This window comes from Nuphar pumila, chromosome 6, assembly GCF_984573655.1.
Source record: "Nuphar pumila chromosome 6, dmNupPumi1.hap1.1, whole genome shotgun sequence".
NCBI lineage: Eukaryota > Viridiplantae > Streptophyta > Magnoliopsida > Nymphaeales > Nymphaeaceae > Nuphar > Nuphar pumila.
In genome coordinates this window covers 27,979,456-27,995,102 of record NC_143254.1, presented here as the reverse complement: position 1 = coordinate 27,995,102, position 15,647 = coordinate 27,979,456, and the positions used below count along the sequence as shown (strand labels likewise).

Below are 15,647 nucleotides of genomic sequence, written 5' to 3'. Positions count from 1 at the left end.
TGATAGCAACAAGTTAGATATAAAACATAGAACTAAGGAAGTTTAGCAACATAAACATGTCGATATAGCATAAGGAGGACTGATTCTGCCATACTACTGCATGACAGTGACAATCTACCGTAAATACTACTAAGCAAAAACATGGAATGGAGAGAGAAGTGATGTAATACCTGGGTTACTTGCTCTAAACCTCAGAGCAGCCCATCCTATGTATGGAACTGCGATCGTGTTCTCCAATGGAGGATCAACCAAATTGTAATTCAATGGGTCAATATCATCACGAAAGTTTCCAAAACCTCGTCCAACTACATAGAAATCATACCCATGTAGATGCATGGGATGATTATCTGCTCTCAATAGTGCAGTCGATTGAAACACAAGCTCAACCGTTTCATTATAGTTCAACACCTTCACTCTTGTACCAATCTCAGGATATAGAAGAGCCTCATCAGAAGTGGAATCCGTAAAATTGAACATATATGGTGGAATGCTTGGAAAATCAGTTGTGTAAACATTGTTGATGCTTTTGTAGTATGCTTGTAGGATGTCAATCGACGGATTAATGAACGATATATTGTTCATACTGGAGGCAAATCTTGTTCCGTTTATACCTTTGCAGCTGGCATTAGGGCAAAGCTCAATATTCATTGATATTGTAATGACAAATCTCGAGTCAATTTCCTGTGGAACATCAATAGGGTGATCCTTGGATGCTAGACTTCGCTCTTGGACAGCAAATGCATATGCTGCATGGATATCATCAGTTGCTGGAAGGATTGGAAATGGGAGTGAGGCTTGGGAAGTGTTGTGGCCTTGATATTCAATTATTGCTGTGGCTACAGTGTAGTCAGCATAGGCCGTTTCATTACTAGCAATGTAAGGAGCAGCAGCCATATAATAAAGTTGTTTTTGTTGGTTGGCTTGCACAAGAATATCCATCGTTTGTCCTGGGCTCAATATGACATATTCATTATCAAAAGGCTTAAGATAGGATCCATCTCTACCAACAACTGTGAGTGTATGATTTGCTATGGCAACAAATTGCGCATCAGACATTGCACCATTGACCAGGCGAAGAAGGTAAACTTTGCCATGCTCGAACTGAAATCGAGTAGTTTCTGCAAAGAAGAAAAGGAACAGGGAACATGTTAGACAAGTTGGAAACTAATTTCTATCAATCATTATGTTATGTACTGTTGGAGTTTAAGGAGAATCCTTTCCAGATAGGGATATAAACAGTAAGGATTCAGGTGGGATGTAGTCAATACCAAATCTGACTAATCTGATATTAGCTAATCAGACTTAGATTCAGATTAGGGTTCCGATGATAAAAAGCTAATACCAAAAATGAAAAAAATACATGTAATGGGATTAAGATATCCATCGGTTAGAATCAAATATCTTTTATATTCAACTATGAAATCCTAGACAGAATCCACATCCAAATCTGAGTATTAATCGGATTCAGTTTTCTTAACCAAATCCAACTAATCGGATTTAGAATCTGTCAGAACTTCAAAAGCTTAACAAATGAAAATCAAACTTTAAATACATATGATCAATTAAAAATGGAAAAAGGTGAAGATGGTTTCCAGCAAACAAGGTATTAAAACTATCAACTTCACAAATTATTGACTCTTTAAATATGTACTAGCTGACTACTTGAAAGGTAACAGAGTAGATCATTGTTCCCCAATAACCTAATACTTTTTTCTGTAAATACTGTTGCATATCTTGATACCACTAGAAGTGAGAAAATAAGTGGATAAGAGATCAAAAGGGAAAAATTGGGTCTATGTCCAACGGAACACACTTATCAAGAAAAAATATTTTGTTTCGGTACTACCCTTAGTGACATATGAAATAGCTGATGGGATAAATCTAGTAATGCTTTTCCCTGAGGATATGTTACAGGAAAAGGATAGTTTGCAACTCCGAGCTGTCATGGTGCATCAACTGGTGTTGGACTTTCCCACACAATACGCAAACCAGTTAGAGGAATTTATATATTCAATTAGTTTGTACTTCCATCAATAAATCCATTTTCTTCGAGGGTTGTGTTTGGACTCTGATATCTCTTTTGTTTTGCTATAGATCGTTCTGGGAATCAGTTATAGGTTTATTGCAGCTTACTTATTGGGTGATCATGGTAAATCAACTGGTGTTGGACTTTATTCATCTTCTAAGTGTGACTGGCTTCGATAGGATAGGACCACGGATGCTGTTATTGTATTCCATTGTTCTCTCTCTCTCTCTCAACTGTGCTTGATGTGGCATATGTTTGATGGGTGATCATTGGCTACCCTGTCTACTGTTTTCCTCGTGCTTATTTCTTCACATTATAAATAAATAAATTTTTATATCTTTAAAAAAAAGTGCTAGAAAGCTTTCTCTATTATCTCTTCCGACTCGTTATGGTCTTAGACCAATTCTCATATACTTAACAGAGTCTAGATAAGCAATGGGATCAGGGATTACGCATGCAGAAGAAATGTTCTAAGAAAGACATTCATATGCACCTATTAGAAGAATGGATATCATGGATCCATACAAGGATTTATTTAACTATTTATATTATTTTAGAACTTAAATAAACAATTAACAAGTATAGAGGCTCATTTTAGTTTTAACAAAATATTAGAATCTAACTTGTCATTCTCTTGTTTTGCTAAAGTTCAATAAAATAACAGTTGCATTCCTTATGCTGAGACCACAAAACCTCTCAAAACATATCTAGTAATTTTCAAATTTATTTTGGGAGATAGGATGAGGACAAATGTACACTTGTTGCAAAATTCAGAAGGTTAGTCTGCCCCTCCCCAACACCCTGACATATGAGACCACACATGGTGTGTCTCTTTTAGGATTCAAATTTATTTTTGGGAGATAAAATCTGGCAACATATCCACTTATTGTAAAAGGCAAAAAGTTAGGACCATCTCTCCAGCAACCTAGAATACAGGACCACACTGGGAAAGGCCCTTTTAATTAGGATGAGCGCAAATGCTTCCTTTGTATTGTGAACTGTGATCTTTTGGGAAAAGAAAAACAGAAATTGTGCATGAAACCTTTCTATCTATATGTCTGTATGAATGCTAAGTCACAATGACACGCCAATTAGCCAGCGTGTCATGTGTGGCACGAATCGGACACGCTATGATACACTGCCACAACTATGACACGTGCTGACATTGATTTAATATTTTTAAACATTATTTTATTACTTTTTAATAATATTTCAGTAAAAACACATTTTTATATATTAAAACATCAAAACATAGTTCTTTGTTGATTAAGATATTCAAAAATCCATGTCTACTTGTTTTATTTTTGAAAAAAAAATCGAACATGCATGTCTAACTCGAGTTACTTATTGAGTCGTATCCATATCTTTGTGACATAACATGGATGTCTATTGTGTTTGAGTCTGTACCAAGAGAGAGAGAGAGAGAGAGAGCCGAAAGTAATTCAACATTACCACTCATGAAGATCAACAAAATGTTGAACCCATGAACTGAACAAGAACAAAGCCAAAACAAAAAGAAAGCACAAGAGAAAAGAACACGACGGAGCCGCTTGCCCAGATTGCGACAAAGGATAGGTAGCATCAGCAGGAGGGAGTGGAAGATCACTAAGATGCATACGCAAGATCGCATAAACATCTACCAAGATTTTATGCACCAGGTTTTGAATGTTAACTGGAATATGACGAAAATGAGCATCGTTTCGCTCCATCCAAACAAACCACCAAGAAGTAAGCAACCAAGTCCGCCAGATGAACCTCCCCACCTCTTGTTGCGCCTAATACAAACCGGCCCCAAGATCAGATCTAGCGCAAAGGACTCCTCCTTAACAAATACTTCTGGATGCCTCCAGGTCCTGTTAAAGATTTCCATAAATATTGGGCAAGACCAGAACAAGTGAAACGTAGATTCTTCTGCAGCTTGACAAAGCACGCACTAGCTCGGGAGTTGAATGCCCCACTTCTTTAAATTACTGTGGGTCTGGATCCTATCGTGCAAAATTAACCAAGCCAGGACTCGAGAACAGGGGGAAGGACCCTTCGCCCAAAGCACATCCTCGGGCAACCAATCAGCCCCTGGCGGTAGCAACGATCTATAGACCTTTTTGGTGAGAAACTCTCCGCTTGGTGCCAACGCCCACTGCAACCACTGACCAAAATTTCCGGAGACCTCAAAATGGTCTCTAAAGCAGGCTAAAGCCCTCAACCACGATTTACGCAAGTGCGAGAGCGCCAAACCTCGGGTTCCCAGGCGAACCAGGATAAGAGCTGGATCCCCATATTTAGCAAGAAGCAAACTAGCACAAGGGTTATCCGGTTGGTGGGCCAACCAACATTGCTTGGCGACAAGAACAATGCTTCGCAGTCTGGGCGCAGGAATGCCTAAACCAGCCATACGCCGAGGTAGGACCACCGAACGCCAACCAATCAAGTGACGCTTACCTTTGATTTTACACCCAGACCATAGAAAGCCTGCCAGCAAGCGCGTCAGCTGCTTCTCTACTCCCACAGGCATCACAAACATATACATGAAAAATTTTGGAATAGTTGAAAGAACATGTCTAACTAAGGTTAGACGGCCAGCGCTAGAGAGATAAGACGACTGCCACGAAAGCAATTTGCGCTTCACTTTTTGAAGTGTCGGAGCCCAAGCAGCTGAAGAGAGGTGCTTCACTTGTAACGGCAAGCCAAGGTACATAATAGGCAAGTCAGAAGTAGTGCAATTAAAAATTCTCTTTCCAGCTGCAAGCATATTGGCATTAGCATTGAACATGGTAATAGAGCATTTGGTCTCATTTAGAGAAAGCCCGGATATGGAGAGAAAGAACTGAATGATAAGCTTGAACCTAAGCATCTGTTGAACATTTGCACGACCAAAAATGATCATATCATCAGCATAAGTAAGAATATGACTCGGGAAGTCGGAACCCTGCAAAGGATCAATAAAACCCAATACAACAGCCCGCTTAAGCAAGACCACAAGACCCTCAACAACTACATTAAACAACAAAGGTGATAGGGGGCACCCTTGCCGCAAACCCCGCCCTAGCTTGAACCGGTCTCCTCTAATACCATTGATATTTAACATGGCCTGGGCATTTGAGACCAGCTCTCTCACCCAACCAGAAAAACAACGACTAATACCGAAATTTGCTAACATTTGAAATAAGAATGGCCAATGCACAGAGTCAAAAGCTTTATGAAAGTCTAATTTAAGGACAAAGTAAGGTTGACCGCTATGCTGCAAGGAATGGACAACCTCGGACGCCATGATAAACGAGTGTTGGACCCTCTTATTACGGATAAAGGCGAACTGAGAGTCTGAAAAAATCTGGTTAGCCACCGATTTCAGCCTATTCGCCAAAACCTTGGCAAGCATCTGATAGAAAGCACTCATAACTGAGATTGGTCGGAATCGAGAAATATCATTGGCCTCATCATCTTTCAAAATGAGCGAAATAATAGCAACATGCAAATGATAAGGCAGTTTGAAGTTATGATGAAACTCATCAAACATACTCACCACGTCTGATTTAACACAGTCCCAAAAGATTCTAAAAAAGTCGACATGAAACCCGTCAATGTCAGGCGCTTTCCAACCCGACAGATCCTTAATGGCCGAAAAAATCTCATCTTCAGAGAACCTTCTTTGCATAGATCTGGCTTGCTCAGGCTGAATTGAGCCAACTAAGATATTACCAAAGACACCCTCCGCAGTTAACGAAGCAGAATATAAGTCCTTAAAGTATAGCGAGACTGACGGATTAACGTGCTGATTGAGATAAGAAACACCCTCAATGGAGATAGAAGGAACAACCTTCCTCCTATGACGATGGGAAGCATATGAGTAAAAAAATTTAGTGTTGCCATCACCAGCCGCAAGCCATTTCACCCTTGACCTTTGCTTCCAACGAATTTCCTCTTTGATCCTCCAGCTTTTCAAGAGCATAGTTAATTCTAAGGACCTGGCCTGAAGACTAAGGAGTTGCAAATCAGAAAGAAAGTCAGGAGAAGACAGACTGATACAACGTAGAAATCTTTTGATCCCATGCGGCTATTTGCTGAAATTTCTCCACCTTACGACTATGAAGCCAAGCTTTGATATCCTTAGCTAGACGAGAAAGCTTATTTTGAACACGTAGCGTGGCCCAATGCACATCAACAGTTTTGTTCCAAGAATTAGTAATAACCGAGAGAAAATCTTGCTCCTGAAGCCACCATTCTTCAAACGTAAAGCTCCTAGTGAGTTGAAAGTCATCCCCCCAATGAGTGATGATCTGCCCATGATCCGAGATAGAGGGAGCAAACAACACACACTTAACATCGGGAATGAGGTCCAATAAATTAGGGGTGACAAATACCCTATCTAGGACCCTACAGCACGGACGAGACCGCATATTCGACCAAGAGAAGCGCTCCCCGGTTAAAGAAATAGGGTAGAGAAAATGACGGTGAACAAAGTCTTGGAAACCTCGCATAGAGGGATTAGGAATTACGAGGTTATTAGAGTCATGGATAGATAACAAACAATTGAAATCCCCCATAAGAAGGTGACAATCCGCGCTGGAAACGACAACCCTATCCAAATCATCCCCAAAAGCGGGCCTCATGGCGGCGAGATTAGGTCCATAAACAACAGAAACCACTACTCTTTTATCAACTGTCTGCAAATTGAAAGCAACAGACAGAGAGAAAAGACCCACATCCAGATGTGATAAATTTAAAGATTGCTGTCCCAAGATAAGGATACCTCCTGCATGATTTACCGCTGGCTTATAGAAATAGTCAGCTCCCTGCCAGATGCTAGAAACGACCACGAGCGAGATGACCTCCATTTTAATTTCACATAAAGCAAGAAGGTCGGGCTTTTGCTCCTTAACCCAATTAGCCAGAAACAGGCGTTTAGTGGGACAATTTAAGCCTCTAACATTCCAACAAACAGTCTTCATGGAACAAAATCTTGAAAAACCCGTGGTTGGTGGCACCGAGATGACCTTCTTGGGGACCTAGCATCGATAGCCGAAACAATTAACGAAGGCCTCCTTCTTCGCTGACCACCAGCCTTGACAGACGACCTCAAGTGACCATCGAAAATGCCCAACTGCTCGCAATCTGCTCCACCAGAGTTGCAGAGAGAGTCCCCAATAATCGCAGAAATAGCTGAAATTGTCGAATCCATATCAACAGCTATAGCTTGCAGCTGTAAAGGGGAGAGAGAGATATCCGGCAACTTAGCTGCATCGACAACCGTGACACCCAGGGGTTGTGGACTAGGATGTTACTGACCCTGTGCTGGACTAATAGAGGAGACTGCGTTTGGCGGAATACCAAAAGATTTGGTAGAAGAAAAAACCTCAGAGACATAATGCGATACAGGTAGAGGACGAGGAACCGAGGAGCCAAGCACCATGTATCTGATTGCCATGTTGGTTCTAACATTAAACGCAATAAGATTGATAACCAGATAGTCAGAGCGTCTGGAGGGAAAAATAATAAGGGACGATTGCAGATTCGTCCTTTGTCCATCACACGCAAGCCTGCCCAACCGCGCCTCCAAGCTGAAATGGCAATTAGAACAAAGAGAAGCATATACCAGGCCCCGAGCTTGAGAAAAAGCGAACGACTGAACTCCATTAGAGAAAGCATTGCTATCATGGTCAAATTTTTGTGGGCCCACCCTAGACAAAGCTCGTGATGGCGAGGATGGCAAAAATTTTCTCTGCTTCCCCCGAGCATGCCTACCCAACCGCGCCACCAGTCCGCCACGAGAATTAGCGCAAAAAGAATCAGATGTCGAGCTCTGTGCATTTTAAATAGTGAGCGGCAAATCTCCAAGAGAGAAAGCATTGATGGCAGACTCAAATTTTTTGGGGCCCACCCCTGGCAGAACTTGCAATGGTTGGGAGATGCCATCAAAAGCTGGTGAAGAGTCTAACATAGCTGGAGCAATAGACGGAAAAGAAAGCCCAAAGTGTTGCGGCTGGACCGGGACCCAGATAGACCCAATCTTGACAGCAGTGAATGAAATCGTCGGGTTGTGGAGATTGCCAATCTGCACCCATGGCGAGAAGGATAATTTTTGGGAAGGCCGTTCAGGAGTCCGACTTGCCGGATGACGCACCACCCCAAAAAAATCTTTAGAGACTAGATTCATCCCCGATGAATGAGAATGTGAGGGGTTAGATCGTCTTCGCTTCCAGACTGGGTGTCGACGAGAGAGAAAAGATAAGCCGCACTTATGACAATCACAGCGTTTGTGGAAGTTCAAAGAAAAACAATTAGCACACCACCAATCCCCCGGCCTAGCATGACTCAACTGAGATCTATAGCGAATAACATGGAAGGAGAGAGAGAGACTTGGATTTGAAAAGAAAAATAATATTGCGTGCATGTGTGTGCATCTTAGGTGTGAAAAGAAAAAAAAATGTAGTAGATTTTTTACTTGCTAATGGTAAAAAAAAAAGGAAAAGAGAAAAACAATGGAATACGTTTTATTTCATATAATGGAAAAAATACTGATTAAAAAAACTTAAGTGTCATAATGTGTTTGCAACCGTGCAACAAAGAGTTTCTTTCATTTATTTGATAAATTGAGTAGGGTAGCAAATTTTTACCTGCTTTTGAACATGCGTATAGATCACCTGGTTGCCCGTTTATGGTGTAAGCATCAGATTTGTTGAAGTCTGCACCTGTAGTTACTTTTTCCTGGTACATGGTCATCACATCAACTTTCCACCATTCACCTTAAGTAATTTAGAAGAAAAGATGATCAGCATGTAAATTTCATTGGCAGAAGAAAAACTTCTGTGTATTCTTATAGCAATCAGCAATAACGGAACTTTAACTGTTCAGATCAATCCAAATCAGTATCTTGGACATAATCTGCTCTCGGAAAGACTATGAGGTAGATTGTTAGGTCAATATGTGATAACTTTAGGATGTTGAGCAGGGCAATGTTTAAGTCAGCTTCAAGAAAAAGTTGAGTAAACCAGAATTGTCAAATCTAAAACGAGGATGAGGTAAACTGATCGATAAGTTGAAGACCCCATTACCAATCCTTGATATAGTTGGGAACATAATGCTCATGAACAAAACCCAAAGATCATGGGTGAAAAATTGCGGGTCTTAATTGAAACTCAGGTCAGGCGAGTCTGGTATAAAATTTCACAAACTATATTCGGATCCATGTATTAATCGGACTTTCTGTCGGGACACGGTCTTAATTGGGTCTTCTTATTTATCACCATACCTGGACCCTATAGGGTTTGGTATGGGTCGGGTCCCGGTAAACCCGACCCATTGACACCTCTAATTGTGGCTAGTTCTTTTTTTTTTTTTTGGATGTGGTTTCTTCATTCTTTATGAAAAAAAGTAAGGGTGTCAACGGATTTGGTTTATCCAGACCCAACCCGGCCCAAACCCTATAGGGTCTGGGTATGGTGACAAATAAGAAAACCCGATTAAGACTTAGGTCCGGACCCGAAGGTCGGATTAATACATGGACCTGAGTATAGTTTGTGATTTTATACCAGACCCGGACTCGACCCGAGTTCTGATTAAGACCTGCAATTTTTCAATGTAAAAATGATAAAAATTATTATTTTACCAGGTATGGTCCGGGTCTGGTTCATGTAGTTCTTATCAGATCGGGTATGGTTTCGCTTATAGTAGACCTGGGTCTGGACCTGATACCATACCCATTTATCTAGTCCAAGTCTGGTTCCTCCGAACCAAACCCGACCCGTTGATACCCCTGAAAAAAATTATCATTGAAGGAAATAACTTCTATTTTTACAAGGACACTTCAAAGAACACCTTATGGTTATCGTTGACAAAATTATTCCAATAAGCCTAAAAAAGAAATGTCATTTGATGAACTCGTGATATGAGAGAGAGAGAGAGAGAGAGAGAGAGAGAGACTAATGTGGCATTAATGTGATCAAGTGAACTTACTGAAAACCACAACGTACTCCTTGTATGGGTTTGGGTATGGATAGGTAGCTCCAGTTTTTGGGTAGACGACCACGGCACCATGGACTGTCAAGCGTGTCCATTCGCTGTGAGCATGATACCAAATGGTCCCTTCTTCCGTGCTGAAGTGTAGATCATGGGTGAAATTAGCTCCTGATTGAATGCCACACTGCGTGATGTATTCTGGACCATCTGACCAAGAATTCCCGGGGTTCAACAGCCCATGCCTGCATTTTTAAAAAATTTAATTTCTAAGTGCATCTCTCTCTCTCTCTCTCTCTCTATATATATATATATATATATATATATATATATATATATATATATATATAGAGAGAGAGAGAGAGAGAGAGAGAGAGAGTAATGGGTAGGTGTTTAATGAAATATTCTAAATTATACGTGCTAATTGGGGTTTTCAGGTTTTTTGTTTTATTTTTAGATTTTGACGGTACAGATGTGATCTATGTACTTGATTTTATAGGGATCAACTCTAATCAACGGATCAAAATCTTTATAAATTTTCAAGTTTCCAAATATCATTTTTTTTATCTAAAACACATGATCCAGCTGTGGATTCTTCGTAAATCAACCATACCCAACACAATAGAATATGTTTGGCAACAAAATATGTTTGGTGGTATGAACCAAGATTTTCATAGTTTTTTTTTTATTTTGTGATCGAGATGCTTGGTTTTATAAAAATAGACTCTTGGATTACAGGATTTTAAAGTTTGAAAATCAACAGCTCATATATATATATATATATATATATATATATATATATATGAAAAAGTTACAAAAACATGCTTAACTAGACTATTTATAAATACATCCTAACCTTTGATAATTGCTTTGTTAACTTAGGGGTGGGCTGGGCTGGCCCAGGCCCATTTAGAGCTTAGCCCATCGGGTTTTAAGTGCGGCCCGGCCCGAAGATGGCCTGACCCATTTATTAAGGGGCAGGTTTTGGCCCGGTTCTTAACGAGCTTGGGTTTGAAGAGCAGCCAATGACCCGGCCCATTGGCCCAATAGGCCAATGTTCAGTCCAGCCCCTTACAAACCCATTTATAGGTAATTTTAGAATGAAGTTTATAAATTAATCCTTATAATAGCAAAAAAATAAGTTAAATGAAAGATTAACGCACCTATGTATGTAGTGGGCCAGGTTTCTGCCCGGCAACTAATGGTCAGGGCCTAAAACCTTGACACAAACTCGGCTCATAATGGGTTCGGTCAGCTTGGTAATCAGGCTGACCGGCCCATTGCCCACCCCTATTTAACTAATTGGGTATTTTTAATATTTTAAAAGTTAAGCATGTGTTTGTAAATATGTTAGAAGTTAGGTGTGTTATTGTAAATTTCTCTCTCTCTCTCTCTCTCTCTCTCTCTCTCTCTATATATATATATATATATATATATATATATATATATATATATATATATAAAAGAAAATCCATTACGATTCTAAGCCATTGTTAAAAGAATAAAATAATCGAGCTCATGCTCATGAAAAGCTCTGGTTGATCAAACCGAGGTAGAGTTGCCTCATTTACAAGAAAATAAAAATACATTTCTCAAAGTTGGAGCTAATACGATTTGAAATTCGAACTCTATAACTGTTGAAAAAAGAAAACACGCCTAACTTTTGTCTTATTTAAAAACACACGCCTAAATTTTTGAGATATTACGAATATTACATGCCAAGTTAACAATGCAATTTTCAAAAGTTAGGTTGTAATACTCCAAAATTTGGGCTGTGTTTATAAATAGTGCAAAAAATAGGTGTGTTTTTGTAAATAAATAAAAAAAAGAAAAGAAAAGAAAAAAAGTTGGAATGTTTTAAAGCTGCAAGAAATATGGTGTGTGGACTCCAAGCCTATCGCTCCAAGATATGCCTGAAACGTACTTATTTTCACTGTGCGAGGCAAGTGTGTTTTTGTCTTGCTTATGAACCTATATTACGAGTTTGAATACACTCTTTATGGGAAACAGATCAGGTCATGCTGAACATGAGCGTTTTTGTTCATGCCAACATCGTGGCCGTCTGTTTGCATTTTGGATAATGCCACGTAGCATATAACTGTTTCATGGACGGCCACGATGTTTGCATGAGCAAAAACGCTCATGTTCAGCATGACCTGATCTGCTTCCCTCTTTATGAGCCAAGAGGGACGATCATCTCCTCCCATTTCTGTCCTAGGCAGTATACCTAAGGCTGGTCAGGTCGCGTGTGTGTGTATATAAAGTCAAGTGACTCAAAAATGAATCCATTTTGAATCTCATGTATTCTTTTGTATATTTTAAATATGAATTCAAAGAAACAAGAATATGCAGTACCTTGCAACACAGCCCGGCCCGGAAGCAGATCAGGTCATGTTGAACATGTGCGTTTTTGCTCATGCCGACATCGTGGCCGTCTGTTTGCATTTTGGATGAATGCCACGTGGTTTTGTTGACTTTTGAGCTTTTTAAAATGCAAATTGGATGGCCACGATGTCAGCATGAGCAAAAACACTCATGTTCAGCATGACCTGATCTGCTTCCGCCTGACCCGGTCTAAATTAGAGCCGTGGGCCTAACAGGCAGGCCTTAAGTTTTGTATTAGACCCGGGCCTGGGCCTGACTAGAACCAGTCCTGGGCCCAAAACGTTCATTGTCCAGTCCTAGGCCTAACCATATGTATGTGTTCAGTGTAAGTTGTGTAAGTAGGTTTAATCATTGTCAATGGATCATTATATTCAAATTTCAAGATAGTAAAAAAAATCAACTCACAATACATGAAAATGTGGATGATTTTAAGTTTCACGAAAATTAATTTGGACCAACTTTAACACATGAAAACAGTTAAATAGATCGTGCTAGACATGACCAAACGTTAGTTCTTGTTTTTACAGAAGAAGAACATGTTTACGTCCCTAGAAGGAAGGGTGAAGGTAACATGTACCAATGAATAGTGACTGGGTAAGGAGCTTGGTTGTACACAGTGACTACCAATCTGTCGCCTCTGTTAACGTATAAAGTTGGTCCAGGGAACTGTCCATTGACTGTCAGGATTTCCTTAGTTGAACACAATCTCGTGTAATTGGTATTAGCCACCTGCAAAACAGAGCTTCATCATGTCAAGCCATGCGCACCAAGTGTTCGATATAAAGATCCAATGAATTGAAAAAGAGCTGGAGGTTTTGTGCACCGGTAGATGGGTCAGGAGCGCACTTACAACGAAGTCGTGGTAGTGAGTCTTCGACGAAGCGTGCAATGGTAGTGAGTATGACAGAAGGCACGCCACAATCTGGACAAGCAGGAGAGCCCTGTGGAAGTACTCCATGTCCAATGCTATCTCCAGTGGGCACATCAAGGAGGTATCTAACATATCTCTCTCTCTCTCTCTCTATATATATATATATATATATATATTAGGAGCCCGAGAGTTACTTAACATTCTGGAGAGAGAAAACCCTTATCCTGTTAATGAGACCTTGGGATGGCTTTTCTTGCTATGTGTTAGGTGGAGGTCTGCACACACTACCAAAGCTCTCCTAATTTTATTAAAGGAATTGCCACCTAATTGAGCAACCTAATTGGTCTGAAATTTTAAAAAATTTCTCTACAAGAATTTTAAAAAAAAAAAATTGTCAAAAAGGGGCAAAGTGCATAAATGAAGTAAACTTATGTGGGTCCGATTAGTAAAGTAAGAATTTAATGCCTATATATATATTTTTTTTATAACTAGAAACCCCCCACCGAAAGGAGACAAAAACTCGGGTAGGGCCCCACGTCCACCCTACGTTTCGTGGCCCACCTCTGAAAGTTATACAGCAGTGAGTAAATATTAAGGGTGTCAACGCTTCGGTTTGGTTAGGTCCCAGGTGGAACCAAACTTGGATCCGGGTATGGTATCGAGTCCGAACCTAGGTCTAATCTGGTTCACTATAAGAAAAAACCATACTCAGACCGGATAAGAACTACATGAACAAGACCCAGACCATACCCAGTAAAACCATATTTTTTATCTTTTTTACATTGAAAATTTACAGGTCTTAATGGAAACTCGGGTTGGGTCCGAGTCTGGCATAAAATTTTACAAACCATACCCGGGTCCATGTATTAATTGGACCTTCGGGTCCAAACCCGGGTCTTATTATTTATCACCATTCCTGAACCCTATAGGTAGCGGTGTCAACGGGTTGAGTTGGGTTTGGACCCAGGTGGTACCCGACTTGGACCCAGTTTTTGGGTATGATATCAGGTCTGGACCCGGATCTAATTGGGTCCACTATAAGAAAAAGCATACCCGGACCCGATAAGAACTACATGAATCAGACCTAGACCATACCCAGTAAAAACATATTTTTTTATCATTTTTACATTGAAAATTTACAGGTCTTAAAGGGAACTCGGGTCGGGTACTGTTCTGGTATAAAATTTCACAAACTATATCCAAGACCATGTATTAATCGGACCTTCAAGTCCGAACTCGGGTCTTATTATTTATCACCATATCCGGACCCTATAGGGTTTGGTTCGGGTAAGTTTGGTTCAGGTCTGAGTATGGATAAACCCGACCCGTTGACACCCCTGGGTAAATATCTTAATTGTCAAGAAAAATTAGAAAGAAAAACCGATTCAGATCCATTTACAATTAAATCTGTTAGGTGGCAATCGATTAGACTCTGCCAATTCAATCGATTCATTCTGATAATTGTTTTTTTTTTTTTTGCCAGTGGGTGATAAAGGCATTTGCAAGGGAAAGCGTCCTCGAATCTTTTTCCTAGTCCGTACCGACCGACCTCACGTCTCACAGTGGAATGGTTGCCTGCAGCAAAAGGAGATGGTGGGTTTTTTTTTTTTTTTGTTAAAGACCAGCTGAGGTTAGGTAGACCCCTACCGGTTATACAACGATATCATTGGAATTTGAACTGGCAACGTCTCAACACAAGGTGAAGTGCTCTAGCTGCTCCTACCTACCAGACAAGCGGATTCAGGGTTAGGTAAAATAATTTGATTTTTTTAGGTGTATGCGTATGGGGATCCATTAAGCATACACAGATTTGCATGTTGGATCTTGATATTTAGAAAATATTCAGATCCATCATCGTGTTCAGAATTTCTTAGGATTTAAGAGAAAAAAAATGGTTTAGGTCAGATGCGTGTTTTCCTTTCCCTGATTTTTATTTATATGTACAGATTTTGTTTCGGCTAAATATGGCGTGTGATTTGATTTTCTGCTGGGTTTTGATTAAACCCAAAGAATCTGTCCAAAATCAGATTCACATTGGGTTTAGGAATGAGACTGAGATCTATCGCAAATACGATTTCTTGATTTATAGTATGTTCTGATCTTTTTCATATTCAAATTATCGCGTGTTCATAATTTCGGCTTAGCACATGTCGATTTTGAAAGAACAGGAGCATGTATAATTAAATTTTTATAAGCATGTGTAGATCAACGGCTTGTTCAGATTTATTTTCAATATGTTTAGATGTCACGGGTATATCAGTTTATTAAGCATGTTAATATTTACAAGTACGTTGTGTTCTGATTTTAGAATCCAATATGTTGTTGACATTTTTGAGGTGGTTCCTGATATGATTCTTGATTGGTTATGCATCAATTCAATTTTAGTGATCACTTACAATCTTGGGTTCTTGGTGC

At 39.9% G+C, this 15,647-nt stretch overlaps 1 protein-coding gene across 1 annotated transcript; it reads right to left on the bottom strand.

The window, feature by feature from the left end:
- Window positions 1–305: 305 nt before the first annotated feature.
- Window positions 306–8,743, bottom strand: LOC149834484 (laccase-15-like). Its single transcript, XM_090009377.1, has 5 exons — window positions 8,638–8,743; window positions 7,310–7,455; window positions 7,079–7,223; window positions 409–1,118; window positions 306–347 (listed from the first exon to the last, which is right to left on the bottom strand). The coding sequence occupies exons 1-5, from the start codon at window positions 8,741–8,743 to the stop codon at window positions 306–308; spliced, it is 1,149 nt and encodes a 382-aa protein (XP_089865503.1).
- Between the last annotated feature and the right edge of the window lie 6,904 nt (window positions 8,744–15,647).